General features: G+C 43.3%; 1 protein-coding gene across 6 annotated transcripts in view; it reads left to right on the top strand.

Annotated features, from left to right (window-relative positions):
* Positions 1–27749, top strand: part of LOC110533594 (angiomotin) — a 58552-nt gene that overhangs the window by 12177 nt on the left and 18626 nt on the right. Inside the window, exons 1-6 of one of the 6 annotated variants that reach the window (XM_021617961.3) lie at positions 2649–2827; positions 5649–5861; positions 6465–6533; positions 6667–6727; positions 7913–8927; positions 23083–23680. In XM_021617961.3, the coding sequence (XP_021473636.3) occupies positions 6667–6727; positions 7913–8927; positions 23083–23680 (1674 nt within the window). In that variant the 5' untranslated portion in view covers positions 2649–2827; positions 5649–5861; positions 6465–6533. Of the gene's footprint in view, positions 1–2648; positions 2828–5648; positions 5862–6464; positions 6534–6666; positions 6728–7912; positions 8928–23082; positions 23681–27749 lie in introns of those variants that run through there. The other 5 variants (XM_021617959.3, XM_090186287.1, XM_021617960.3 and 2 more) reach the window with 5 other exon arrangements.

Genomic DNA, 27749 nt, shown 5'->3' with positions numbered 1-27749 from the left:
GCAAAGAGGCACTGCATTTGAAGATAAGACCTTGAAATACATCTACAGGTACACCTCCAATTGTCTCAAATGATGTCAATTAGCCTATCAGAAGCTTCTAAACTATGACATAATTTTCTGGAATTTTCCAAGCTGTTTAAATGCACAGTCATCTTAGTGTATGTAAACTTCTGACCCCCTTGAATTGTGATACAGTGAATTATAAGTGAAATAATCTGTAAACAATTGTTGGAAACAATAGTCTGTAAACAATTGTTGGAAAAATGACTTGTGTCATGCACAAAGTAGATGTCCTAACCGACTAGCCAAAACTATCATTTGTTAACAAGAAATTTGTGGAGTGGTTGAAAAACGAGTTTTAATGACTCCAACCTAAGTGTATGTAAACTTCCGACTTCAACTGTACATGTGTATATGGAGCCGTGTGGGAGTTCCCTCTGAGAAAAAGTGACTGGGACTCTTATGAGGCTCAGGGGAGTGACGCGGGTTAAGCGTTTGCGTACCATCCTGGTCTCCCAGCCCCCAACTCTGGGCAGAGCTGGGTTTAAAAACTTTTGAAATTATTTTCAAATACTTTGGCTGCTTGATTGAGCTTTTGTTGCAGTGAAACCAATGGAAGACTCTGCTTGCATGGCAGTCCGGGCAGGCTAAATCAAATGCTAGAAGTATTTGAAAGAGTTCAAATTGTATTTGAACCCATGTCTGCCTCTGGCTCTATTCCTGGTATGAATAGACAATAAATCATCTCAATCTAACCTACTGCCCTTATTCATGGTTCCCCTGGGGAAAACATAGTGTGTGTGTGTGGTGTATTTAGTGGTGGGTGATGGGTTCTCAGGACCCCGTAAGTAACCTGTAGTATCACCCTCCAGGGAAAATGTGTGTGTGTGTCCGTGGTGGGATATGTGTGTCCGGGGTGGAGTGTATTATGTGCTCCCAGGACCCCTGTGTGTGTGTATAAGGAAAAATGTATGCGTGTGTGTGATGCTCTCAGGACCCAGTGTGTATATCCTGCAGTATGTCTCCTGAGGGGAAAAAGGTCTGAACGTCAACCTTAATGTCAGGGGATGTTAGTCAGGGGCCGTCTCCTGTCTGTCTGTCTGTCTGTTTGTCTGTCTCTCTCTCGTTCTCTCTCGCTCTCTTTCTCTACCCATCTATCCCACTCTTAATGTCTTGTTCTTTCTTGCGTTCCTGTGGAAGTCCCCCCCCCCCCCCCTCTGCTGTTAACCCCGCTCTGGTGTTTTAGAAGAATAAACAGGCCTTGTGCAGGGGCGCTGGGAAACTTGCACATGGAAGGCAAATATTTACATAAGACAGTGCAACCTCTGGTGCCATTTAAAAATATGAAAGAGCAGCTCATAATAGATATAGCTAGCTACTACTGTATATCATCGTATCTCAAAGCTCCCGGTTAATTGCTGGCTGAAGCTGGGAGCAGAGTTTGAAACAGTCTCTCTACACAGATCTGGCATCAGGCTAAAGGCTGAAGGCCTCACTCACTCAGATGAGAGAAAGGTAACTGCCAAAATAATGGAAAACTGAGTTAATGAGGGATACACTGAACAAAAATACAAACGCAACATGTAAAGTGTTGGTCCCATGATTCATGAGCTGAAATTAAAGATCCCAGAAATGTTCTTTACGCTCAAATTTTGTGTAAAAATGAGTTTACACCGCTGTTAGTATTTCTCCTTTGCCAAGATCATCTATCCATCTGAAAGGTGTGGCAAATCAAGAAGCTGATTAAACTGCATAGTCATTACGCAGGTGCACCTTGTGCTGGGGACAATAAAAGGCCACTCTAAAATGTGCAGTTTTGTCACACAACACAATGCCACAGATGTCTCAAGTTTTGAGGGAGCGTGCATTTGGTATGCTGACTGCAGGAATGTCCACCAGAGCTGTTACCAGAGAATTAAATGTTAATTTCTCTACCAAAAGCCGCCTCCAACGTCGTTTTAGAGAATTTGGTATTACATCCAACCGGGCCTCACAGCCACAGACCATGTGTATGGCTGTTTGCTGATGTCAACAGTTTACCCCATAGTGGCGGTTGGGTTATGGCATGGACAGGCATAAGCTATGGACAATGAACACAATTGCTCACAACTGGTCATAAACCTTTACGACTGAGATCATGGCTGGCTACCAATGAATGATGCCATTTTAATTAAATTGATCTCTCAGAGAGAGGGAGGGAGTTCTGTTGTCTTGCTATATTACTATCTCTTTCTCTCTTACACTCAAACCCACTCACTCACTTTTTCTCTCTCTTTCACACTCAAACTCTATTTTTCTGTCTGTCTCCCTCCCTCTCTTCCCTCTCCCTTTATGGTTTATGTAGAGACACTGACTAACTCCAGCACAGCTTTTCCATCCCTTCCAACTTTGTGGGCCTGTCTGCCCCTGACTCACTGATCTAGGACCAGCGGGAACCTGAACCTGTGTGCGCAGGCCCTCTCTAAAGAGGAAGTGTGTGGTGAAGCAGCAGGTGGCTGGGCGGGCTAATGGTAAACGGTGTAAAGGAGCAGTTACGCCAGCGTTCAGGTATGAGGGTGTGACGAGATCCTGGAGGGCCTACAGATTCACCTGTCCTCCCGATCGCAGCCCCACCTGCTGGAACGAGGGGGAGGGAGGGAAGGAGGAGAGAGAGCGAGGTGTGCCGTGGTAGCTCTTGCAGAACGAAGGTACAAGCTGAGAGCAGTGTTAACTGCTTTACTGAGCTGCTCTGTGGGAAAATTGGATTGAACAAAGCAGGCTGGATCTCTTGGCATCGTTTGGTTTCTGTGGAATATCTCATATTTCATTGTAGCCTACTGCTCCCTTGGTATGTGATCATTTTTAATACTTTGTGTGACGTTGCAGTTGAGATACATCATGACAGTTGTATTTCAAACTAGGTGGATGGATGTGAGCAATGAAATTGAATGTTATTGCTCAAATCCTGATAGTGGAATTTCAAACCGTGTGAGTGTTGAGGTGAATGTCAGCTGCGCTCTGTAGGTACTGCTGAGACCCAGGCTAGCTCAGGTATGCTGGCTGACATAACCCACATACCCACACAAGCATGCACACACACAGAGGTCAAAGCCACTGGGACGACTTACAGGGAGACCTATCAGAGGAGCGACCGGAATGCACTGTGGCCAGCTCTGGCTACAGAATAAACTGTTTATTTGAAACAGTCAAGGAACTTACAATTTGAGCATCAGCAAATGGGGGGAGATGGGTGAGGAGGGGAGGGAGTATGACGGGACCATCTGGAAGTCATTTTTCAAAGGGGAGGGTGATTAGTCCTTGTTGTGATACTGATTGTCTTACTCATACTGTCCTATCAAGAGTGTGATAGTGTGTCTACATTTGTTTTCACGTGAATGTACAGTACCAGTCAAAAAGTTTGGACTCTCCTACTCATTCAATGTTTTTTCTTTACTTTTACTATTTTCTACAATGTAGAATAATAGTGAAGACATCAAAACTATGAAATAACACATGAAATCATGTAGTAACCAAAAAAGTATTAAACAAATCCAAATATATTTGAGATTCTTCAAAATAGCCACCCTTTGTCTTGATGATAACTTTCACACTCTTGGCATTCTCTACCAGCTTCATGAGGTAGTCATTTGGATTGCTTTTCAATTAACAGGTGTGCCTTGTTAAAAGTACATTTGTGGAATTTCTTTCCTTCTTAATGCGTTTGAGCCAATCAGTTGTGTTGTGACAAGGTAGGGGTGGTATACAGAAGATAGCCCTGTTTGGTAAAAGACCAAGTCCATATTATGGCAAGAACATCTTAAATAAGCAAAGAGAAATGACAGTCCATCATTACTTTAAGAAATGAAGGTCAGTCAATCCTGAAAATTTCATGGAACTTTTAAAGTTTCTTCAAGTGCAGTTGCAAAAACCATCAAGCGCTATGATGAAACTGGCTCTCATGAGGACCGCCACAGGAAAGGAAGGCCCAGAGTTACCTCTGCTGCAGAGGATAAGTTCATTAGAGTTACCAGCCTCAGAAATTGCATCCTAAAGAAATGCTTCACAGATTTCAAGTAATAGACACATCTCAACATTAACTGTTCAGAGACCAGAGATTTTTGGTTCCAACCGCTGTATTTTTGTGAGATGCAAAGTAGGTGAACGGATGATCACTGTATGTGTGGTTCCCACCGAAAAGCATGGAGGAGGAGGTGTGATGGTGTGGGGGTGCTTTGCTGGTAACACTGTCTGTGATTTATTTAGAGTTTAAGGCACACTTAACCATCATGGCTACCACAGCATTCTGCAGTGATACGCAATCCCATCTGGTTTGCGCTTAGTGGGACTATCATTTGTTTTTCAACGGGACAATGACCCAACACACCTCCAGGCTGTGTAAGGGCTATTTAACCAAGAAGGAGAGCGATGGAATGCTGCATCAGATGACATCAGATCAATCCCCCAACTTTAACCCAATTGAAATGGTTGGGGTGAGTTGAACTGCAGTGAAGGAAAAGCAGCCAACAAGTGCTCAGCATATGTGGGACCTTCTTCAAGACTGTGGGAAAAGCATTCCAGGTGTAGCTGGTTGAGAGAATGCAAAGCTATCATCAAGACAAAGGGTGGCTACTATGAAGAATCTAAAATATATTTAGATTTGTTTAACACTTTTTTGGTTACTACATGATTCCATATGTGTTATTTCAGTTCTGATGTTTTCACTATTATTCAACAGAAACGAACTTGAATGAGTTGGTGTGTCCAAACTTTTGACTGGTACTGTATGTGTTTTTGCAAATGTATGTACTGTATGTGTCTTTGTGGGGGGGTGTGTTTTGAGAATCCAAATCTGGCTTTATCAGTTCTGATTGCTCTCGCTGTGTTAGAGGAAGGGCGGTGTGCGTGTCGGTGTGTGCGTGTATGTGTGAGTGTGTGTATGTGCATGTGTGTGCGCTGTATGGCTACCGAGTCAGTCAAACATCAACAGAAATGGATTCTACTATCCCCGGGATTTCACCCACTTCCAAACGTCTTTTGACAGAGAGTGAAGAACATTTAATCTGACATTCTCTTTCAATGTTGTTGTTCCAAGCACTTGAACACTTGTTTTAGCTGTAACTGCTTCTCTGTGGCTGAGTCTGCCGACTCCAAACTGGGTTTCACAATAACACCAATGTTCGGTAACGTCGCCAGGAAAGATTGTGTCCAGAAAATCACCTCTGGTTCACACAGAGATGGGAGTTGTCTTGTTTTGTCAAGAGCAGCTCAGCTCTCCATTCTCTCTCTGTTCTGATTGAACCCTGCACATCCTCACATCCTGTGTTTGATTCCAGCGAAAGGCAGACCCACACACACGCACACAGGTGCGTGTGCACACACACACTGAAAACAAACACACACACAATCACAACACTGAACACACACACCCCTACTTCCCATAACCTGCCCAGACATTCACACAGCTGTATGTTTCAAGGCTTACACTGGCCCTCGTTCTCTGCTCACGGCCGAACCAGAAGAGGAAAAGACTTCACTAAAAGTGTCCCCTATTTTACATTCCCAAAATCCCCGCCCCTCCTCTTCCCCTGTGCGGCTCCTGCGGCCGTGCATACCGGACCCCACCCCCATTGTTAAGGTTGGTTGGTTGAGAGTGGCTCTTCCTGTTGCAGAGTGGCTGGGGCTAAGCGACGTGGACCAGCGCCTCTATGTGTTGGAGCAGCTGGAGGAACTGGTGACGCTACAGGACCAGGAGGAGACCCCCACCGGACCCCCTGGAGACACCCATCTCGTTACCTGTCCCCCCCCCCAACAGCGGCAGCACCATGAGCAGCAGAGCCTAGTCAGAGCGGTGCCGGAGGAGCGCGGTGAGAGCAGCCACACAGGTAGGTGACCAGGGGGAGGGAGTCGGATACGTCTAGGGAGATATAGAAGGGAAGGGAAAGGGGATACCTAGTCAGTTGTGCAACTGAATGCATTCAACTGAAATGTGTCTTCCGCATTTAGATTGCAGGGGTTATGAAATCACAGAGGTGGGGGGTAGAGGAAAAGTTAATGAGCAGATTTTAAACAAGCCAGTACAGTATGACTGAGTTTTGATTTCACGCAACCTAACAATTCTGCTGGCACAGTAGTAGTTTTACCACTTATTGAATTTGATTGAATAGAAGTAGACGATTCTGAATGCCAATGTCATTTCATAATGTAGCATTAGTACAGAGTAGAGACTACTATGTGAAACGCCTGCTCGGGGTCCAGTGTGCTGCCTGCCTGCCTGCCTGTCAGATTCCCTGCTTTCTCTGTGTGGCAGGCAGGCAGGCAGGCAGCAGCCTTTAAACAACCCATAAGTCACTGTCTCGCCATGTCAAAACAATTCCCTCTGTCGTACCAGTGGATCCTCCATTTGTCTCCACATTTATTTTCAGTTGTGTGTTTTTGTTTTGTTTCTGTTCCATCCTCCATTTGTCCATTGTCCTTGTTGGTACTAGTTGGTTCTGAAGAGGGGGAGTCAGAAAGGAGAAGATTTGGGGGAAGAGCGGCAGGAAATAGCAGTCGAAGTATGTCGGGGAGAGTATACTACCATTGTGACATTCATTTTTTCTCTCTCTTTTCCTTCTTCGACTTGGAAGAGAACCCTGCGTGCGGATGACCCCAAAGCTGACTTTTTTTATATATATTTATTTACCACAGATGTTTCGGAAAAAAGCTTCATCCTCCTTGAGAATGAGAAGAATATCAGAAAGCAATAGATGTAATAATTTCACCTTCTTCATTACTTTGTCGATGGTGCCTCTTTATCTTTAACCACCATTTCTCTTTAATGGCATTCAAGGTTGTCAGTGGAAACCACTCCATAGAACCCAGTTTGAAATCCCACCCCCAAAACATTGAGGAAGTCAGTTTCAAAATAACTCCTAAACCTAGTGAAGCCCTTTAAGCGTAACACTTGCTTGTGGCTTTTTATTGGATGTAGTTAAAGTGTAAATTTACACTCTCCGGAAATGAGTGTGTTTGATTTAGACCTGCAGGCATGTTAGCTAATTCACAGCTAACATGCCCTGGGTGGTTTCTACTTTGACTTTGTATGTTTTTACTAAAACACATGTGCCTTCCCCTACTGTATGATTGTCATATGTCTACCAATCACATGCCTAGCTTGGGATAAAAGAGTTTTGATTTTTGAATCAATCATTTTGCAAATTATCTGCCGGGTAATGATAAAAATAGTTGGGTGTGTAAAAATGGTCATGATTAATTTCGACGATAGTAGTGCACACTGCATGTTGAAAGTAATAATCAGATGTTCTGTCCTGCACAAGGGGAGTGGGGTTACAGTATAAACGCTCTGACTCTGGGATTAAATACCATGTAATCGGTTGGTTTGGGTGACCAATTTGGCCGGACTATAAGTCAGTATTTCTGCTGATGATGGTGTCATATTTGTAGTTTGGCTCCAAAAAGCCTTAGAAACCAGCACTTGTACGCACCAGATTTGGCCTTTAAAACCGATAATACCCCCTCCAATGCTTGGTATGGTATGCTTTTTTCTGGTTTGGTCTGAACTACCTCTTGAGTAGTTGCAGGGGGGGTTCACGTCTTCTTTACGTTTCTCAGAGCATAGTGGTGGTTCAGTCCCTTTGTCATTGTTTTCATCTCCATTATGTGTTTCACCTTAACATCACTCATGTCTAGTGTTCAGTATGCTCAGCTATGACTCTCATGATGAGTGTTAGGGGTCGTTGGTAAAGGGCTTGTGTGTTCTCTGAATTTGTCTCCTCTATTCCCCCCCACATTTCTCCCTTCTTTTCCCCCTCTCCATCTCTCCCCACCCTGTTTTCACCCTTTCTCCATCTCAACCCCTCTCTTCAATCTTTTCTCGACTCATCCCCCTCCTCATCTCACCCACCCTCCTTCGTCCCACCCTACCCTCTCCCAGGGAACATCGATCGCGGGCGCAGCTCATCTTTCCATGAGGTGCGTGGTCTTCGGGAAACTGAAATGAGGCCGGTGGCCGACGAAACGTCCAGCAGCGGCAGCAACAACACCGTCCTGCAGCGACTCCTACAGGAGCAGATGCGCTATGGTGAGGGACGCAACTACCAGCTGGCCATGCAGCAACAGCAGCAACATCAACAACAACAGCAGCAGCAGAGGCAGCAGCAGGAGGGTGGGGTGAGCGGGGGCTACCCGGGCCATGGAGGGCCCAACGATGAACGGCATGACTCTATGGTGCCCCACATCGCCCGGCAGGAGCCTCAGGGACAGGAGCTGCAGGCAGACAGTGGCGTGGAGAAGCTGGGCTCCCGCGGCGGGGGGAGTAGTGGAGGAGGAGGAATGAGTGGTGGTGGGGGAGGGAGCAGCCAGGGTCCCAACCCTGAGGACTTACCCACCTACGAGGAGGCCAAGGTGCAGTCGCAGTATTTCCGGGGCCACCCGCACCACCAGCAACATCAACAACACCAACATCAACAACAACAACAGTTGCCTCCGTCAGTGGGCGCTGCGTTTTACGTGACAGCTGCAACCAACAACGGCAAGGTGCGTACGGAGGGGCGTCCAACGGTGCAGCGGCTGAGCACCGGGGGCAAAGTGCATCAGGACGACGGACTCAAGGACCTGAAGCAGGGTCACGTACGTTCCCTCTCCGAGCGCCTCATGCAGCTCTCGTTGGCCACCAGCGGGGTGAAGGCCCACGCCCCCATCACCAGTGCCCCCCTTTCCCCCCAGCTTCCCCCTCCAGGTCCCCCGGGGGATTACTACAAGCCCTCAGGCCAGCATCGGGGCCCCCCACCTGACTACCCCTTCAAGAACATGGGCTCCCCTTCCAAACAGCAGCCGCAGCATCAGGAGCAAGGAGGGCACTATTACCAGGAGCATCGGCCCAGGGACCAGGGCAGGAACGAGGTGCCACACGTCCGCTACCAGCCTCCACCAGAGTACGGCTCCTTCAGGTGAGTAAGATGGACACACTTCACTCCGTACTGAGTCACTGTGTGTCTAACTGTCCAAGTGAACATCCTGTCTGTCTGAGCTGTATCACTGTTACTATCGTATCAAACTTTAATTTCATGTTGTTGATGTGGCTACCAGAATATAGTTAAAGAAATCTGATCCCGTTGTCTTGTTCAGTTGAATCACGCACACCTGACTCAGTTGAGAAACACACACACTCCCCCAACATGGCCCTAGAGAGACAGACTGCCCCTTGTCTGCTGGCTAAGGAATGTCTATTTACTGCATTTATTTAAAGTCTCTGCTGGTGTGCTGTCCAAAGCTTCAACAATTCGTATACCTGCTGCGTCTTGAGTAGGATTGGATGGTATCCAGATTTACATACCTTCATACCGTGCCTGTGCAATCCTGGGATATACAGTATTACCGGCAGTGCACACAAGGGGCAAAAAAAAATTTCTAACGTCAAAAAATGTGTATAAAACGTCAGTTACCAGAATGCTAAAGAAATGCTAACAAGTACTAAGGAATTCCCATAGCGAATGCTAGATAAATGCTAACGATCAAATGCAAACATTAACTACTAAAGCTTACTGTATGCTTCCCAGTCTAAACAGTTTGCGTATATATTATTACAAAATTGTGACGTTTTTGTTTTGGTGTTCTGTTTTTTTTTCCGTCTGTACGAACAAAAAAAATCTTGAGGTAAGCCGAAGTTCGGTTGCCGAAGTCTACGGCCCTTCGTCTATGTTTGGTCAACAGTAGAGATTCTTCAATTAAGTGTTTTTTGTTATTCAACGATAGACAACTAGTTTTCATGCACATTTCCACTTGATATACTGCACCAAACATCTTAGTTAACATTAGCAAGTTAGCAAAACACAGCTGGAGAGAATTTATTTGGCAAATCTTACATAGTTAATTGAGTAAGATATATAGCTGGCAAAAATTAGCAGTGATTTTCTTGTAACTTTTCTTGTAACTCGTCGCCTTACTTAGTGTCTTCAGAAAGTATTCATACCCCTTATTCCACATTTTGCTGTGTTACAGCCTGAATTCAAAATGGTAGAAAAATATATATAATCATCCATCTACACACATTACCCCATAATGACATCACAATACTCCATAATGACATCACAATAACCCACAATGACATCACAATACCCCACAATGACATCACAATACCCCATAATGACAAAGTGGAAACATGTTTTTAGAAATGTTTGCTAATTTATTTAAAATGAAATACAGAAATATCCAATTTACACCTGTTTGTTATTACACTCCAAATTGTGTTCAAGTGCATCCAATTTCCTTTGATCATCCTTGAGATGTCACAATAACTTAATTGGAGCCCACCTGTGGCCAAGTCAATTGTTTGGACATGATTTAAAAAGAAACACACTTGTCTATATAAGGTCGCACAGTTGACAGTGCATGTCAGAGCAGAAACTATACCATATAGAGAGAATTGTGATGAGAATTGAAACATGTTTTCACTTTGTCGTTATTGTGTGTAGATTGGTAAGGCATTTTTTTCTATTGAATCCATTTTGAAATTAGACTAACACAACAAAATGTGGAATAAGTCAAGGGGTATGAATACTTTCTGAAGACACTGTAAATTGCGCTGCAGGAGTGACTCACCTCACAAAGCATCTGTTTTTTAAACACACGTGACTTACTAAAACAGCTGAATGAGAAACTAGTACCAGTATGCATCATAATGAAAAATTACGCAATCTGCTTCATCTATTACTTAGTGCACAAGTTGACTCCAGGTATTTACTTAAAAAATACAAACAATCACATTTATAAAACAAAAACTGTATTGACGTTATTGGAAAATCACACTGAGGGTATTTCGAAACACCCCGGGATACGGTATATACAGTATACCGCCCAACTCTAGTCTTGAGTATTTTTGGATAAATTAACATGATTGAGACCTTGTCTTTAACACTCCTAGGGGTGATTTAGGCTTTTACCCTTGAACTCTGTGACTTTCAGTCATAATCGGGGTCATTGCCTACACACAGTGCTGGAGGGCTACCTACCTGTCCTTCATATATCATCCTGCCTGCCTGCCTGCCTGCCTGCCTGCCTACCTACCTACCTACCTACCTACCTACCTACCTACCTACCTACCTACCTGTCTGCATACATACCTACCTACCTACCTACCTACCTACCTACCTGTCTGCATACATACATACCTACCTACCTACCTGTCTGCATACCTACCTACATGCCTTTGTACCTACCTGCCTACCTACCTATCTATCTACCTACCTACCTACCTACCTACCTACCTACCTACATACCTACCTACCTACCTACCTACCTACCTACCTACCTGTCTGTCTGCATACCTGTCTGCATACCTACCTACCAACCCGTCTGCATACCTACCTACATGCCTGCCTGCCTACATACCTACCTACCTACCTACCTACCTACATGCCTTTCTACCTACCTGTCTACCTACCTACCTGTCTACCTACCTACATGCCTTTCTCCCTACCTACCTACCTACCTGTCTGACTACCTACCTGTCTGACTACATGCCTTTCTCCCTACCTACATGCCTTTCTCCCTACCTACCTGTCTGCCTACCTACTGTCTGCCTAACTACCTGTCTGCCTACCTGTCTACCTACCTACATTGAGGGGAAAAAGTATTTGATCCCCTGGTGATTTTGTATGTTTGCCCACTGACAAAGAAATCATCAGTCTATAATTTTAATGGTAGGTTTATTTGAACAGTGAGAAACAGAATACAACAAAAAAATCCAGAAAAACGCATGTCAAAAATGTTATAAATTGATTTGCATTTTAATGAGGGAAATAAGTATTTGACCCCTCTGCAAAACATGACTTAGTACTTGGTGGCAAAACCCTTGTTGGTGATCACAGAGGTCAGACGTTTCTTGTAGTTGGCCACCAGGTTTGCGCACATCTCAGGAGGGATTTTGTCCCATTCCTCTTTGCAGATCTTCTCCAAGTCATTAAGGTTTCACGGCTGACGTTTGGCAACTTGAACTTTCAGCTTCTTCCACAGATTTTCTATGGGATTAAGGTCTGGAGACTGGCTAGGCCATTCCAGGACCTTAATGTGCTTCTTCTTGAGCCACTCCTTTGTTGCCTTGGCCGTGTGTTTTGGGTCATTGTAATGCTGGAATACCCATCCACGACCCATTTTCAATGCCCTGGCTGAGGGAAGGAGGTTCTCACCCAGGATTTGACGGCACATGGCCCCGTCCATCGTCCCTTTGATGTGGTGAAGTTGTCTTGTCCCCTTGGCAGAAAAACACCCCCAAAGCCTAATGTTTCCACCTCCATGTTTGACGGTGGGGATGGTGTTCTTGGGGTCATAGGCAGCACTAAAAAAATAAGAATTTGTTCTTAACTGACTTGCCTAGTTAAATAAAAAATGTAAATCCTCCTCCAAACATGGCGAGTTGAGTTGATGCCAAAGAGCTCCATTTTGGTCTCATCTGACCACAGCACTTTCACCCAGTTGTCCTCTGAATCATTTAGATGTTCATTGGCAAACTTCAGACGGGCATGTACAGTGGGGAGAACAAGTATTTGATACACTGCCGATTTTGCAGGTTTTTTTTACTTACAAAGCATGTAGAGGTCTGAAATTATTATCATAGGTACACTTCAACTGTGAGAGACGGAATCTAAAACAAAAATCCATAAAATCACATTGTATGATTTGTAAGTAATTAATTTGCATGTTATTGCATGACATAAGTATTTGATACATCAGAAAAGCAGAACTTGGGGGGATCACGTGACCCTTGAACGATATGGCCGCATGAACTAAGAGCTCCGCACAAGTAGTTTCCAATTCCTAATCTCAAATCAAATCAAATTTTATTTGTCACATACACATGGTTAGCAGATGTTAATGCAAGTGTAGCGAAATGCTTGTGCTTCTAGTTCCGACAATGCAGTAATAACCAACGAGTAATCTAACTAACAATTCCAAAACCTTACATTTGTGTGTGAATAAGGGGATAAAGAATATGTACATAAAGATATATGAATGAGTGATGGTACAGAGCGGCATAGGCAAGATGCAGTAGATGGTATCGAGTACAGTATATACATATGAGATGAGTATGTAAACAAAGTGGCATAGTTTAAAGTGGCTAGTGATACATGTATTACATAAAGATGCAGTAGATGATATAGAGTACAGTATATACGTATACATATGAGATGAATAATGTAGGGTATGTAAACATTATATTAAGTAGCATTGTTTAAAGTGGCTAGTGATATATTTTACATCAATTTCCATCAATTCCCATTATTAAAGTGGCTGGAGTTGAGTCAGTGTGTTGGCAGCAGCCACTCAATGTTAGTGGTGGCTGTTTAACAGTCTGATGGCCTTGAGATAGAAGCTGTTTTTCAGTCTCTCGGTCCCAGCTTTGATGCACCTGTACTGACCTCGCCTTCTGGATGATAGCGGGGTGAACAGGCAGTGGCTCGGGTGGTTGTTGTCCTTGATGATCTTTATGGCCTTCCTGTGACATCGGGTGGTGTAGGTGTCCTGGAGGGCAGGTAGTTTGCCCCCGGTGATGCGTTGTGCAGACCTCACTACCCTCTGGAGAGCCTTACGGTTGTGGGCGGAGCAGTTGCCGTACCAGGCGGTGATACAGCCCGACAGGATGCTCTCGATTGTGCATCTGTAGAAGTTTGTGAGTGCTTTTGGTGACAAGCCAAATTTCTTCAGCCTCCTGAGGTTGAAGAGGTGCTGCTGCGCCTTCTTCACGATGCTGTCTGTGTGGGTGGACCAATTCAGTTTGTCTGTGATGTGTACGCCGAGGAACTTAAAACGTACTACCCTCTCCACTACTGTTCCATCGATGTGGATAGGGGGGTGTTCCCTCTGCTTTTTCCTGAAGTCCACAATCATCTCCTTAGTTTTGTTGACGTTGAGTGTGAGGTTATTTTCCTGACACCACACTCCGAGGGCCCTCACCTCCTCCCTGTAGGCCGTCTCGTCGTTGTTGGTAATCAAGCCTACCACTGTTGTGTCGTCCGCAAACTTGATGATTGAGTTGGAGGCGTGCGTGGCCACGCAGTTGTGGGTGAACAGGGAGTACAGGAGAGGGCTCAGAACGCACCCTTGTGGGGCCCCAGTGTTGAGGATCACTCCAAGTTCAAACTCATTTAGCTTTAGTAAAAAAAAAAGTAATGGCGGCTACAAAATGTGACACTACAGGTGATATTTTTACCCGGACTCGAGCATTAGCGACGGAAAAAGCCTCCAAGAAGAAGCTAGCTTCAGAAAAAGCTAGCGCCATTAGCCAGGAGCAAGAGGACCCGCTCCCCCCCGAGGCACAACGAATGCCAACCTCGCACTCTGTCGAAGACACCCTTTCTGAGTTGAGATCCCAACGTACAGAACTAAACACTAAATTAGATGCCATTAACTCTCAGCTCAGTGCGATAGGGGGCAAGGTGACAATCCTGGAAAAAGCTTTGCCTGACATCAACAACAAGATAACCATAAACGCGGGGCGCCTGGACGAGGCAGAGGGGCGAATCCTATCCATGGAAAACTTATTGACAGATGCCATGGAAACAATAGCATATGCTAAAAAGAAAATAGAGCATCTGGAAGAGAAAACAGGACCTGGAAAACAGGGGGCGAAGGAATAATTGTGTTCTATTCAATCTGGGCGAAAAAGAAGAGGGAAACATGCCACTGATCCGCTACCTGCAAGACAAACTTCCTGAGTGGCTCCACCTGTCCACCGACAGGCCCATAGACAGGCCCGAGAGAGAGCTCACCGAGAACTGAGGCCCCCACCAGCAGCCAGACAACCACCGCGCCCAATCACCATACGTTTCCTGAGATTCACCGACAAGGAACGAGTCCTACAGGCGGCGAAAAACAACACCATCACAGGGGGGAACGCCAAACTCACTTTACACCAGGACCTGTCAGCTGGAATACGCCGAAAGCGCTGAGAGTTTGACGAAGTGAAGAAATACTCAATTGACCGAGGCATCTTCAGGGGATTCAAATACCCAAACGAGCTCAGGATTCTTCACCAAGGAGCCTTGCGACACTTCAAAATTCCTGAAGAGGCAAAACGTTTTTTGAAAGACAATCCTGGTCAATGAGAAACGGACCAATGACTAAATGCGATTAATGCTATTACTAAAGGAGGTAAGACAACATATAGCTGATATCCAAAGACCCACCCGCTAAATGTCTTTATAGCCGTCCAATTTATATTTATTTTCCTTTAGCTGAGAGGGATAGGCTCTATAGCCTAACCTAGGCCTACTAATGTTTCAGTCTACTTTTATTTCCCTGTTTTTTTGTTGCTAGTATTACTTGGGGTTCCTTATGTCACTTGGGGGAGGTATATGTAGGCTGGGCTATTGATTTTATTTTTCTCCCCTCTTTTAGTGTGGTCTGGACGGGGGCTACTGTGTCATTTACTCAATGCGGGGTGGAGAGGATGAGGCATTTCTTTGGTGGGGAGAGGGAGACGTTGTCATTTACTCAATGCGGGGTGGAGAGGATGAGGCATTTCTTTGGTGGGGAGAGGGAGACGTTGTCATTTACTCAATGCGGGGTGGAGAGGAGAGGATGAGGCATTTCTTTGGTGGGGAGAGGGAGACGTTGTCATTTACTCAATGCGGGGTGGAAAGGAGAGGATGAGGCATTTCTTTGGTGGGGAGAGGGAGACGTTGTCATTTACTCAATGCGGGGTGGAGAGGAGAGGATGAGGCATTTCTTTGGTGGGGAGAGGGAGACGTTGTGCGTTGCTAACTGTTCACGATTTTTGTTTTTTTCGGAACACAGAATTGAAACTGAGCGGGGGGGTAATAGATCCAACTGGATGTGTCGAGTTGTTTGGGAACTCGGCTGGGGTGTTCAGAGATTATTATTTTATGTACACCATTTATTTTCCTTTTATGTGAACGCAGCTGTAACTACTATCCACTTTTACCCAGCGATGACTTGCACTAAAGTTCGATTACTGTTCGATGACGATGACTAGTACCTTAAATCTATTGACATGGAACTGCCATGGTCTAGGTCATGCAATAAAAAGGAAAAAGATACTATGTGCTCTAAAAAAAGGAAAAAGCAGACATGCTATTACAAGAAACACACCTCTGTGATGCTGAAAATGCCAAACTCCTCAGAGCTTGGGTGGGACAGGTGTATTTCTCATCTTTCAAATCAAACAGTAGAGGCACAGCCATACTTAGCCATAAAAATGTTCCATTCATAATTGACAAAAACATATCTGATCCGGAGGGGAGATTTATTTTGATAACTGGGTCACTATATGGTCAACCAATTACTATCTTAAACATATACGCCCCTAACACAGATACTCCTGCTTTCATGTCAAAAATGATAACCCTGTTCAATGAGCATTGTGTTTCCTTTGGCGTGGTGGCCGGAGATATTAATTGTACCCTTAACCCAACCCTAGACAAATCATCTCAAGTCCCCACCACAAATCCTAGATCTGCAAAGATGTTGAACTCTCTTACTAAAGAGATGGGACTGATAGATATCTGAAGAGAAACTAATAGCTCATCTATGGACTATACATACTATTCTAATGTCCATAACACCTACTCCCGTATAGATTACATTTTTATCCCAAAGAGTTTCATAAATTCAGCCACATGTACAATCGGACCCATAGCACTTTCAGATCATGCCTTTGTCCACCTCCACTTTGACCTCTGCAAAAATATCCCGAGGTCAAAGAGCTGGAAATTCAACAACTCCATGCTATCAAACGAAGCGTTCCATACATTGGTAACTACATGGATAGACAACTACACACAAGACAACAAAGATTCTCCTGTTTCTCCGGCCACAATGTGGGACGCTGCTAAAGCCTCACTAAGAGGTCATCTAATTGCATATGCTTCCTCTAAGAAAAAAGCAATGGAAGCACACAGGCTAGATCATGAGAGGGAGCTGGAATGCTGTGAAAGAATACATAAACAATCCCCAGGCAGCACCTCCTGGAGTCATCTTAAAGCAGCCAAAGCCAAACTGAATTTGGACTACACACGGGAGATAAAAAAAAAGAAGTTTTCTTTACTAAACAGAAATACCATGAGTATAGCAATAGGCCCAGTAGATTGCTTGCTTACCAATTAAAAAAGGAGCAGTCAGAGCGTACAGTCATGGCTATCTGAACAGCAGAGGACGAGGTCACATATGACCCAAAAAAGATCAATTTAACTTTTCATGATTTTTTACTGCCAACTATATACCTCTGAGAGAAAACACACGGAGGCAGAACTCCACTCTTTCCTAGAGGGAATCTCGCTACCTAAACTATCAGAGACCGACCAAGAAGATCTCAACTCCCCCTTCACTCCTGAGGAGATCCTGGAGGCAATTACCTCCATGCCACCTAATAAGTCCCCAGGCCCAGATGGATTCCCCAGAGAGTTCTACAAAGCTTTTTGGCCCCAGCTCAGCCCTATCTTCATGCCAATGCTGGAGGATTTTTGCAAAAACTGAGTTCTCCCAGAATCAATGCACACAGCTCGCATTACAGTGTTGCTACAAAAGGACAAGGACACCCTATCCTGCTCGTCCTTCCGGCCCATAAGCTTGTTGGATTTCGACTATAAAATAATTAACAAATTGCTCGCCAAAAGACTAAACACTCTTCTTCCCAAAATAATAAAAGAGGACCAAACTGGATTTATTAGAGACAGATACTCTTCTGATAACATTCGCCGTCTTTTTGATATTATTGATCAAGTAAACGCACAGAGAAGGAGAAGGCGTTTGACAGGATGGAGTGGAGCTTTCTGTTTTCAGTCTTAGAAAAGTTCAATATGGGCCCAAATTTAATTAAATGGATCAAATCACTATACTCTCATCCAAATGCCATGGTGACTACTAATGGACTGAACTCTGACAGATTCCCTTTGGAACAGGGCACAAGACAAGGGTGCTCGCTGTCCCCCTTACTCTACTTGTTGGGAGCGGAGCCTCTGGCAGAGCTGATAAGGAGCAATCCAAGTATTATGGGTGTTTCTGCAGAAGATTTCGCTTTACGCGGATAATGTCTTGCTCTACATATCCAACCCTGAGAAATCCCTCCCTCCCATTTTAGACACAATTGCTCAGTATGGCAAGTGTTCAGTTTATAAGATCAATTTTATCAAATCCACTGTCTGCCCTCTCAATATTACACTCACCAGCTCTATGAAGACACTATGTCCTTTCCAATGGAAAACACAGGGGTTTCAATACCTCAGATTCTTCATAACACCAGATCTGAATAGCCTTTTCAAGGAAAATTAGCTTCCACTCCTGGATCGAATCAAGAACAATCTCCAAACCTGGATCTCCCTCCCAATTAGCTTAGTAGGAAGAATTAATGTCATCCGTATGAACGTCCTCCCTAGACTGAACTACTTATTTCAGATGCTCCCATGCTATCTCCCAGGTTTCCTTTTTCAAAACAACTAACCAAAGCATCACCAAATTTATATGGGGCAATAAAAAACCTAGGATCAAGTTTCCCACTCTATCGAAACCTGAATCTAAGGGTGGTCTTGCCCTTCCCTCCCTTCAATTGTACTACTGGTCTGCCCAAATCCGCAACATGCTAACATGGATCACAAACAGACAAGAGTCAACGTGGATTCAGATAGAAGCCCAATCCTGTGGTTCATTGCCCTTAAGCTCAATTATATTAATTAATAACTTTAGTGAAGTGGGCAACATAGCATATCAGAAAACCACTACACTGAAATCCTTTCAAGAGCTCTGCAGTGAATTTGATGTGCCAAGATCCCATTTAAAAAAAAATATATATCTTCAAATTAGACATGTAATTTCCTAATTTACCTCCAAGAGGAGGTTTAGAACTCAGTTGAATGAAGTTGAAACCCTTCTTGTCACAGCACAATCCATTAAAGGCAAAATATCTTTCATCTATAGACTCCTTTCTGAGAAAGGAGGCTCCTCCTTTACTCCTTTGAAAATAATTTGGGGAAAGGACCTTGGTCTGACTATCAGTGATGAGTTATGGGCGGAGGTTTGCAACAGGGTATACTGCACCTCTACTAATGTAAAAATGAAAGAATCTAATTACATTTTTTTTTACACATTTTATTATATTCCTTTGAGACTCCATAGAATGAAAACAGATATGTCTCCTAACTGTAAAAGATGTACCTCTGAAAGTGGAACCTATATGCATGTATTTTGGAGCTGTAGAGAGATTGCCAGATTCTGGCAATCCATACATACTGCTGCACAGAAAATACTAGAGGTACAGTTTGATATGACTCTGTGTATCTATCTTCTTAATGCCCAGCAGGACTTTGTTCTTGATCCTGACAGAGAAAATTTGCTTATGACTATTACATACTTTGCTAAGAAATGTATTATTCTATTGTGGGCCTCTAATACCCTTCCTACATTTAAAATGTGGATTGTCCAGATTGTTGACTTTCTTCCTCTTGAAAAGCTCACTTATGACCTCCACAAGAGACAGCCCAAGTTTGAGAGACTCTGGTCTCCACTATTCAACTATATTTCAAACTGGACAGAGTGAACGGGGTGACTAGGGAAATGTGCAGATACATGTTGTGTAAGGTGCTGTAAAACCTAAAAACGAATGATTGGCTTGTCGTCTCAGCGAAGGCTAGAAATAGCTAATAAGAACCTTGATAGTGCTGCTGCAAGTGTTATATATGTGTATGTATGTATGTATGTATGTATGTATGTATGTATGTATGTGTATATATTATATATATATATTATTTATATATACAGTGCCTTGCGAAAGTATTCGGCCCCCTTGAACTTTGCGACATTTTGCCATATTTCAGGCTTCAAACATAAAGATATAAAACTGTATTTTTTTGTGAAGAATCAACAACAAGTGGGACACAATAATGAAGTGGAACGACATTTATTGGATATTTCAAACTTTTTTAACAAATCAAAAACTGAAAAATTGGGCGTGCAAAATTATTCAGCCCCTTTACTTTCAGTGCAGCAAACTCTCTCCAGAAGTTCAGTGAGGATCTCTGAATGATCCAATGTTGACCTAAATGACTAATGATGATAAATACAATCCACCTGTGTGTAATCAAGTCTCCGTATAAATGCACCTGCACTGTGATAGTCTCCGAGGTCCGTTAAAAGTGCAGAGAGCATCATGAAGAACAAGGAACACACCAGGCAGGTCCGAGATACTGTTATGAAGAAGTTCAAAGCCGGATTTGGATACAAAAATATTTCCCAAGCTTTAAACATCCCAAGGAGCACTGTGCAAGCGATAATATTGAAATGGAAGGAGTATCAGACCACTGCAAATCTACCAAGACCTGGCCGTCCCTCTAAACTTTCAGCTCATACAAGGAGAAGACTGATCAGAGATGCAGCCAAGAGGCCCATGATCACTCTGGATGAACTGCAGAGATCTACAGCTGAGGTGGGAGACTCTGTCCATAGGACAACAATCAGTCGTATATTGCACAAATCTGGCCTTTGTGGAAGAGTGGCAAGAAGAAAGCCATTTCTTAAAGATATCCATAAAAAGTGTAGTTTAAAGTTTGCCACAAGCCACCTGGGAGACACACCAAACATGTGGAAGAAGGTGCTCTGGTCAGATGAAACCAAAATTGAACTTTTTGGCAACAATGCAAAACGTTATGTTTGGCGTAAAAGCAACACAGCTCATCACCCTGAACACACCATACCCACTGTCAAACATGGTGGTGGCAGCATCATGGTTTGGGCCTGCTTTTCTTCAGCAGGGACAGGGAAGATGGTTAAAATTGATGGGAAGATGGATGGAGCCAAATACAGGACCATTCTGGAAGAAAACCTGATGGAGTCTGCAAAAGACCTGAGACTGGGACGGAGATGTGTCTTCCAACAAGACAATGATCCAAAACATAAAGCAAAATCTACAATGGAATGGTTCAAAAATAAACATATCCAGGTGTTAGAATGGCCAAGTCAAAGTCCAGACCTGAATCCAATCGAGAATCTGTGGAAAGAACTGAAAACTGCTGTTCACAAATGCTCTCCATCCAACCTCACTGAGCTCGAGCTGTTTTGCAAGGAGGAATGGGAAAAAATGTCAGTCTCTCGATGTGCAAAACTGATAGAGACATACCCCAAGCGACTTACAGCTGTAATCGCAGCAAAAGGTGGCGCTACAAAGTATTAACTTAAGGGGGCTGAATAATTTTGCACGCCCAATTTTTCAGTTTTTGATTTGTTAAAAAAGTTTGAAATATCCAATAAATGTCGTTCCACTTCATGATTGTGTCCCACTTGTTGTTGATTCTTCACAAAAAAATACAGTTTTATAACTTTATGTTTGAAGCCTGAAATATGGCAAAAGGTCGCAAAGTTCAAGGGGGCCGAATATTTTCGCAAGGCACTGTATATGTGTGTGTGTATATATGTATATATGTGTATGTATGTGTATATATATATATATATATATATATGCATACATACACATATATACATACATATATATGTATATACACACACACATACATATATATATGTGTATGTATGTGTGTATATATATATATATATATATATATGTATGTGTGTGTGTGTGTGTGTGTGTGTGTGTGTGTATACACATATGTGTGTGTGTGTGTGTGTGTGTGTGTGTGTATATATACTGTAAGTAGGAAAACCGGCAAATTCGGCAGTGTATCAAATACTTGTTCTCCCCACTATATATGTGCTTTCTTGAGCACGGGGACCTTGCTGGCGCTGCAGGATTTCAGTCCTTCACGGCGTAGTGTGTTACCAATTGTTTTCTTGGAGACTATGGTCCCTGCTGCCTTGAGATCATTGACAAGATCCTCCCGTGTAGTTCTGGGCTGATTCCTCACAGTTCTCATGATCATTGCGACTCCACGAGGTGAGATCTTGCATGGAGCCCCAGGCAGAGGGAGATTGACAGTTCTTTTGTGCTTCTTCCAATTGCGAATAATCGCACCGAATGTTGTCACCTTCTCACCAAGCTGCTTGGCGATGGTCTTGTAGCCCATTCCAGCCTTGTGTAGGTCTACAATCTTGTCACTGACATCCTTGGAGAGCTCTTTGGTCTTGGCCATGGTGGAGAGTCTGGAATCTGATTGATTGATTGCTTTTGTGGATAGGTGTATTTTATACAGGTAACAAGCTGAGATTAGGAGAACTCCATTTAAGAGTGTGCTCCTAATCTCAGCTCGTTACCTGTATAAAAGACACCTGGGAGCTAGAAATCTTTCTGATTGAGAGGGGGTCAAATACTTATTTCCCTCTTAAAATGCAAATCAATTTATAACATTTTTGACATGCGTCTCTCACTGTTCAAAAAACCTACCATTAAAATGATGGACTGATCATTTCTTTGTCAGTGGGCAAACGTACAAAATCAGCAGGGGATCAAATACTTTTTCCCCTCACTGTACCTGCCTGCCTCCCTACCTGCCAGTCTGCCAGTCTGCCTGCCTGCATGCCTGCTTGCCTTCCTACTTGACTGTCTGTTGAGGTGAACAGGTTTATTGATTAGCTGGAAGGCTGAGGAGTAAGGCATGTCTCCAACACCTTTTGGTTCACACACACACACACACACACACACACACACCGAGAGAGAGACACACACAGAGATAGAAACAGAGCCAGAGCCAGTTGTCTGGATAGAAGGGATAGAGATCCTGTTCTGCCTGTTTTCCCTCCTGCTTGCTTATTCGTTTACCTCAAAGTAAATCACTGGCAAACAGAGATGAGTACCGCAGAATTTTATCATCAGCTAAAACCTGTGGCGACATGATTGTTCGCACTCTGATGACGTCCCTTATAGACACAGGAATGTTTGCTCATTTCCAAAGTGGTTCACAATTGTTTTTTTGTCAGTTGGAAAAAGCCCAGACTTGTTGGCGTATGGCAGGTGAATCACCATAGTAAACGGATAGGATCATTGTATATCTTTTGCCTGGTGGTATGTTTTGTTGTATACTAAAACAAGCACTAAGATAGTATCATTTCTATCTATGGACTGTTGGAGACCCACATAAAGTCATACGGTAAACCAACTGACATTCTCTTCTTAGTATTAACCTCTCTGATTGGCTGTCGTGTCCACAGATCCAATAAGGAGAGCTCGGTCCACTCCCAGAGATCTGTCCATCACCACAGCCCCACCTCCTCTGTCACCTCTGTGGGCTCTCTGTCCCGAGCCCAGTCCTCCACCCTCAATAGTCTGCTCAGTGCCTCTCACCCATCCCACACACCCCCCCACCCCCAAGGGGATCTCTATGCCTCCATGGGCCCCCGCAGCCCCCAGGGCCCTGGATCACACCAGGGAGACCTGTACTGCCCTGGGGCCATTCACCCTCCACTTCAGAGGGGCCACGGCTTCCCACACGACCCATACGGCTCCACCTCCAGGATGCACCACCACCAGCAGCAGCACCACCAATTTCAACAACAGCAACAGCAACAACAACAGCAGCAGCAACAACAACAGCAGCAGCAGCAGCAGCAGCAACAACAACTCCAGCACCAACAGTACCACTCCCAGTCATCCCAGGGCCACCCTCCCCAGCACTACCCTCACCCCCAGGGGGACCCCTTCGCCATGTTGGCACGCGCCCAGCAGATGGTGGACATGCTGTCAGAAGAGAACAGGCTGCTCAAGCAGGAGATGGTGGTGTGCTCTGATAAGGTCAACAAGCTGCAGAAGGTAAAAGGTTGATTGTTTACACATTTAAAATGCTAGGCAGGGTCACCAGGGTTGTGTAGGTTACTTTCTATATATAATCTGTTAGTTACCTGTCCACAATTGTAATCAGTAACATAGCTTTTGGGTTACCCAAACTATGTAACGTAATCTGAATACTTTCAGTTACTTTTAGATTATTTTCCCCTTAAGATGCACAGGTTAGTATCTGGCACAGCCACAAAGTCATACAATCTGATTGAACAACATCTATTGCAGAATAAGTCAATGTTAGAGTTTACATAGCTGGCCATAAATGGATGTTGCATTTTACTATATGTGTTGGTTATGTAGGCTTCTTCTAACCCATTGCTTTCTACTTCAGATAATAATACGATTAGGCTATATCAATTCATTTAATACCCCTTGATCTTCAAGAATAGGACTTGTAAATATAGATTAGCCAAATTGTTATACCTGAGCACAACCCCAAAATTAAGGACTAATTAGCCTAGGATTTTGTTGTCATGGAGGACTGATTGGAGCTCATAAATGCTGCTCTCAGAATGTCATGTTTTGAGCACTCCTGAAAAGTGCTATTTCAATGTGAAAAACTATACTAAACAAAAATATAAATGCAACATGTAAAGTGTTAGTCCTATGTTTCATGAGCTGAAATAAAAGATCCCAGAAATGTTCCAAATTCACAAAAAGCTTATTTCGGTCAAATTTTGTGCACACATGTTTATTTCCCTGTTAGTGAGCATTTCTCCTTTGTCAAGATAATCCATTGACCTGACATGTGTGGAATATCAATCAGTTGATTAAACAGCATGATCATTACACAGGTGCACAATAAAAGACCACTCTAAAATGTGCTGTTTTGTCACACAACACAATGCCACAGATGTCTCGAGTATTGAGGGAGCATGCAATTGGCATACTGACTGCAGGAATGTCCACCAGAGCTGAATGTTAATTTCTCTACCATAAGCCGCCTCCAACGTCGTTTTAGAGAATTTGGCATTACGTCCAACCGGCCTCAAAACTGCAGACCACGTGTAACCACGCCAGCCCAGAACCTCCACTTCCAGGTTCTTCACCTGCGGGACCGTCTGTGACCAGCCACCCGGACAGCTGATGAAACGGACTATTTCTCTGTAATTAAATCCCTTTTGTGGGGGAAAACTAATTCTGATTGGCCCCCTGGTGGGTATGCCTTTGCCCTCCCAGGCCCACCCATGGCTGTGCCCCTACCCAGTCATGTGAAATCCATAGGTTAGGGCATAATACATTTATTTAAATGGACTGATTTCCTTATATGAACTGTAATGCATGTTGCGTTTATATTTTTGTTCAGTATAGATGGAAATGTTCCATGATGAAAATAATTCAACTCAATTCAATTCAACATTGGATAAAAATACACATACATTTCCACAACAACCACAATCCATCCGTAAGGCGCAAATAGGGCGACTGCGGTCATGAAATTTGGTCAGCCGGTTATCGTCTTGTAAATGCATGCCAGTCTCACAGTAATTGACCACAGTAGTGTAAAGTGCTTAAGTAAAAATACTTGAAAGTATTACTAAAGTAATTTTGGGGGGTATCTGTACTTTACTTTACTATTTATATTTTTGACAACTTTTACTTTTACTTCACTACATTCCTGAGGATAATTATGTACTTTTTACTCCATACATTTTCCCTGACACCCAAACGTTATTTTTACAATTTAAATGCTTAGCACAACAGGAAGAAAGTCTAATTCACACACTTCTCAAGAGAACATAACTGGTCATCCCTACTGCCTCTGATCTGGAGGACTCACTGAACACACTCTTCCTTTGTAAATTATGCATGAGTGTTGGAGTGTGCCCCTGGCTATCCGTAAATTTAAAAAACAAGAAAATGGTGCCTTTTGGTTTGCTTAATATAAGGAGTTTGAAATTATTTATACTTTTACTTTTGATACTTAAGTATATTTTAGCAATTATATTTAATTTGGATATTTAAGTATATTTAAAACCAAATACTTTTAGACTTTTACTCATTTTCAATTAAGTTATCTTTACTTTTACTCAAGTATGAAAATTGGGTACTTTTTCCTCCACTGATTGATGGTTAATTAACAAACACGTTTAGCATCTCCAGGCCTTCGCATTCAAGCCACTGAAACACGCCTTTGGAACATCTACATTGAAAAAAGTCTAATAAATCCATTTAATATACACCATCACATTCAATCCAGTATTTATTTTAGGCAGGTCTAGATAAACATTATGATATAAAGAAAATGTATTTCAGAAGAACAGAATGTGATTCGGCCTACTGCATGTTATCTGGGTATGCACCGTGCCATAGGCTGTAGGCTAGTTCATTTCGCAGACAAGATATGCTTATAAGTCCCGTGCCATTATTTTATATGATTTTATACGAAGAATATTATTTCACGTTGAATAAAGTATATATTTTCCCATTCCGGAGTCAGTGCTCATATGAAGTAGATATGAGTGTAAAAGGGATATTTTGAAACGGGTCCTATACGCTATACAAGTTTGAGTTATTTGGCAACTTTAGTTGTGAATGATGCAAACCTTAGAATGTCTTAGAAATCAAAACATATACAGTTGAAGTCTGAAGTTTACATACACTTAGGTTGGAGTCATTAAAACTCGTTCTTCAACCACTCCGACAAATTTCTTGTTAACAAACTATAGTTTTGGCAAGTCGGTTAGGACATCTACTTTGTGCATGACACAAGTCATTTTTTCCAACAATTGTTTACAGACAGATTAATTCACTGTATCACAATTCCAGTCGGTCAGAAGTTTACATACACTAAGTTGACTGTGCCTTTAAACTGCTTGGGAAATTCCAGAAAATGATGTCATGGCTTTAGAAGCTTCTGATAGGCTAATTGACATAATTTGAGTCAATTGGAGGTGTAGCTGTGGATGTATTTCAAGGCCTACCTTCAAACTCAATGCCTCTTTGCTTGACATCATGGTAAAATCTAAAGAAATCATCCAAGACCTCAGAAAAAAAATTGTAGACCTCCACAAATCTGGTTCATCCTTGGGAGAAATGTCCACTCCTGAAGGTACCACGTTCATCTGTACAAACAATTGTACGCCAGTATAAACACCATGGGACCACGCAGCCGTCACACCGCTCAGGCAGGAGACGCATTCTGTCTCCTATAAATGAATGTACTTTTCATGCTTAAAGGGCAAATCAATCCCAGAACAACAGCAAAGGACTTTGTGAAGATGCTGGAGGAAATCAGTACAAAAGTATATATATCCACAGTAAAATGAGTCCTATATCGACATAACCTGAAAGGCCGCTCAGCAAGGAAGAAGCCACTGCTCCAAAACCACCATAAAAAAAACAGACTATGGCTTGCAAATCCACATGGGAACAAAGATTGTACTTTTTGGAGAAATGTCCACAGGTCTGATGAAACAAAAATAGAACTGTTTGGCCATAATGACCATTGTTATGTTTGGAGGAAAAAGGGGGAGGCTTGCAAGCCGATGAACATCATCCCAACCATGAAGCAAGGGGTGGCAGCATCACGTTGTGGGGGTGCTTCGCTACAGGAGGGACTGGTGCACTTCACAAAATAGATGGCATCATGAGGGAGGACAATTATGTAGATATATTGAAGCAACATCTCAAGACATCAGCCAGGAAGTTAAAGCTTGGTCGCAAATGGGTCTTCCAAGTGGACAATGACCCCAAGCATACTTCTAAAGTTGTGGCAAAATGGCTTAAGGACAACAAAGTCAAGGTATTGGAGTGGCCATCACAAAGCCCTGACCTCAATCCCATAGAACATTTGTGGGCAGATCTGAAAAAGCGTGTGTGAGCAAGGAGACCTACAAACCTGACTCGGTTACACCACCTCTGTCAGGAGGAATGGGCCAAAATTCAACCAACTTATTGTGGGAAGCTTGTGGAAGGCTACCCGTAACGTTTGACCCAAGTTAAACAATTTAAAGGCAATGCTACCAAATACTAATTGAGTGTATGTAAACTTCTGACCCACTGGAAATGAAAGAAATAAAAGCTGAAATGAATCATT

Source organism: Oncorhynchus mykiss, chromosome 10, assembly GCF_057628025.1.
Source record: "Oncorhynchus mykiss isolate SJ-2025 chromosome 10, ASM5762802v1, whole genome shotgun sequence".
Taxonomy (NCBI): Eukaryota; Metazoa; Chordata; class Actinopteri; order Salmoniformes; family Salmonidae; genus Oncorhynchus; species Oncorhynchus mykiss.
The sequence above is the reverse complement of the archived record's forward strand: the minus strand, read 5'-3'. Positions and strand labels throughout refer to the sequence as shown.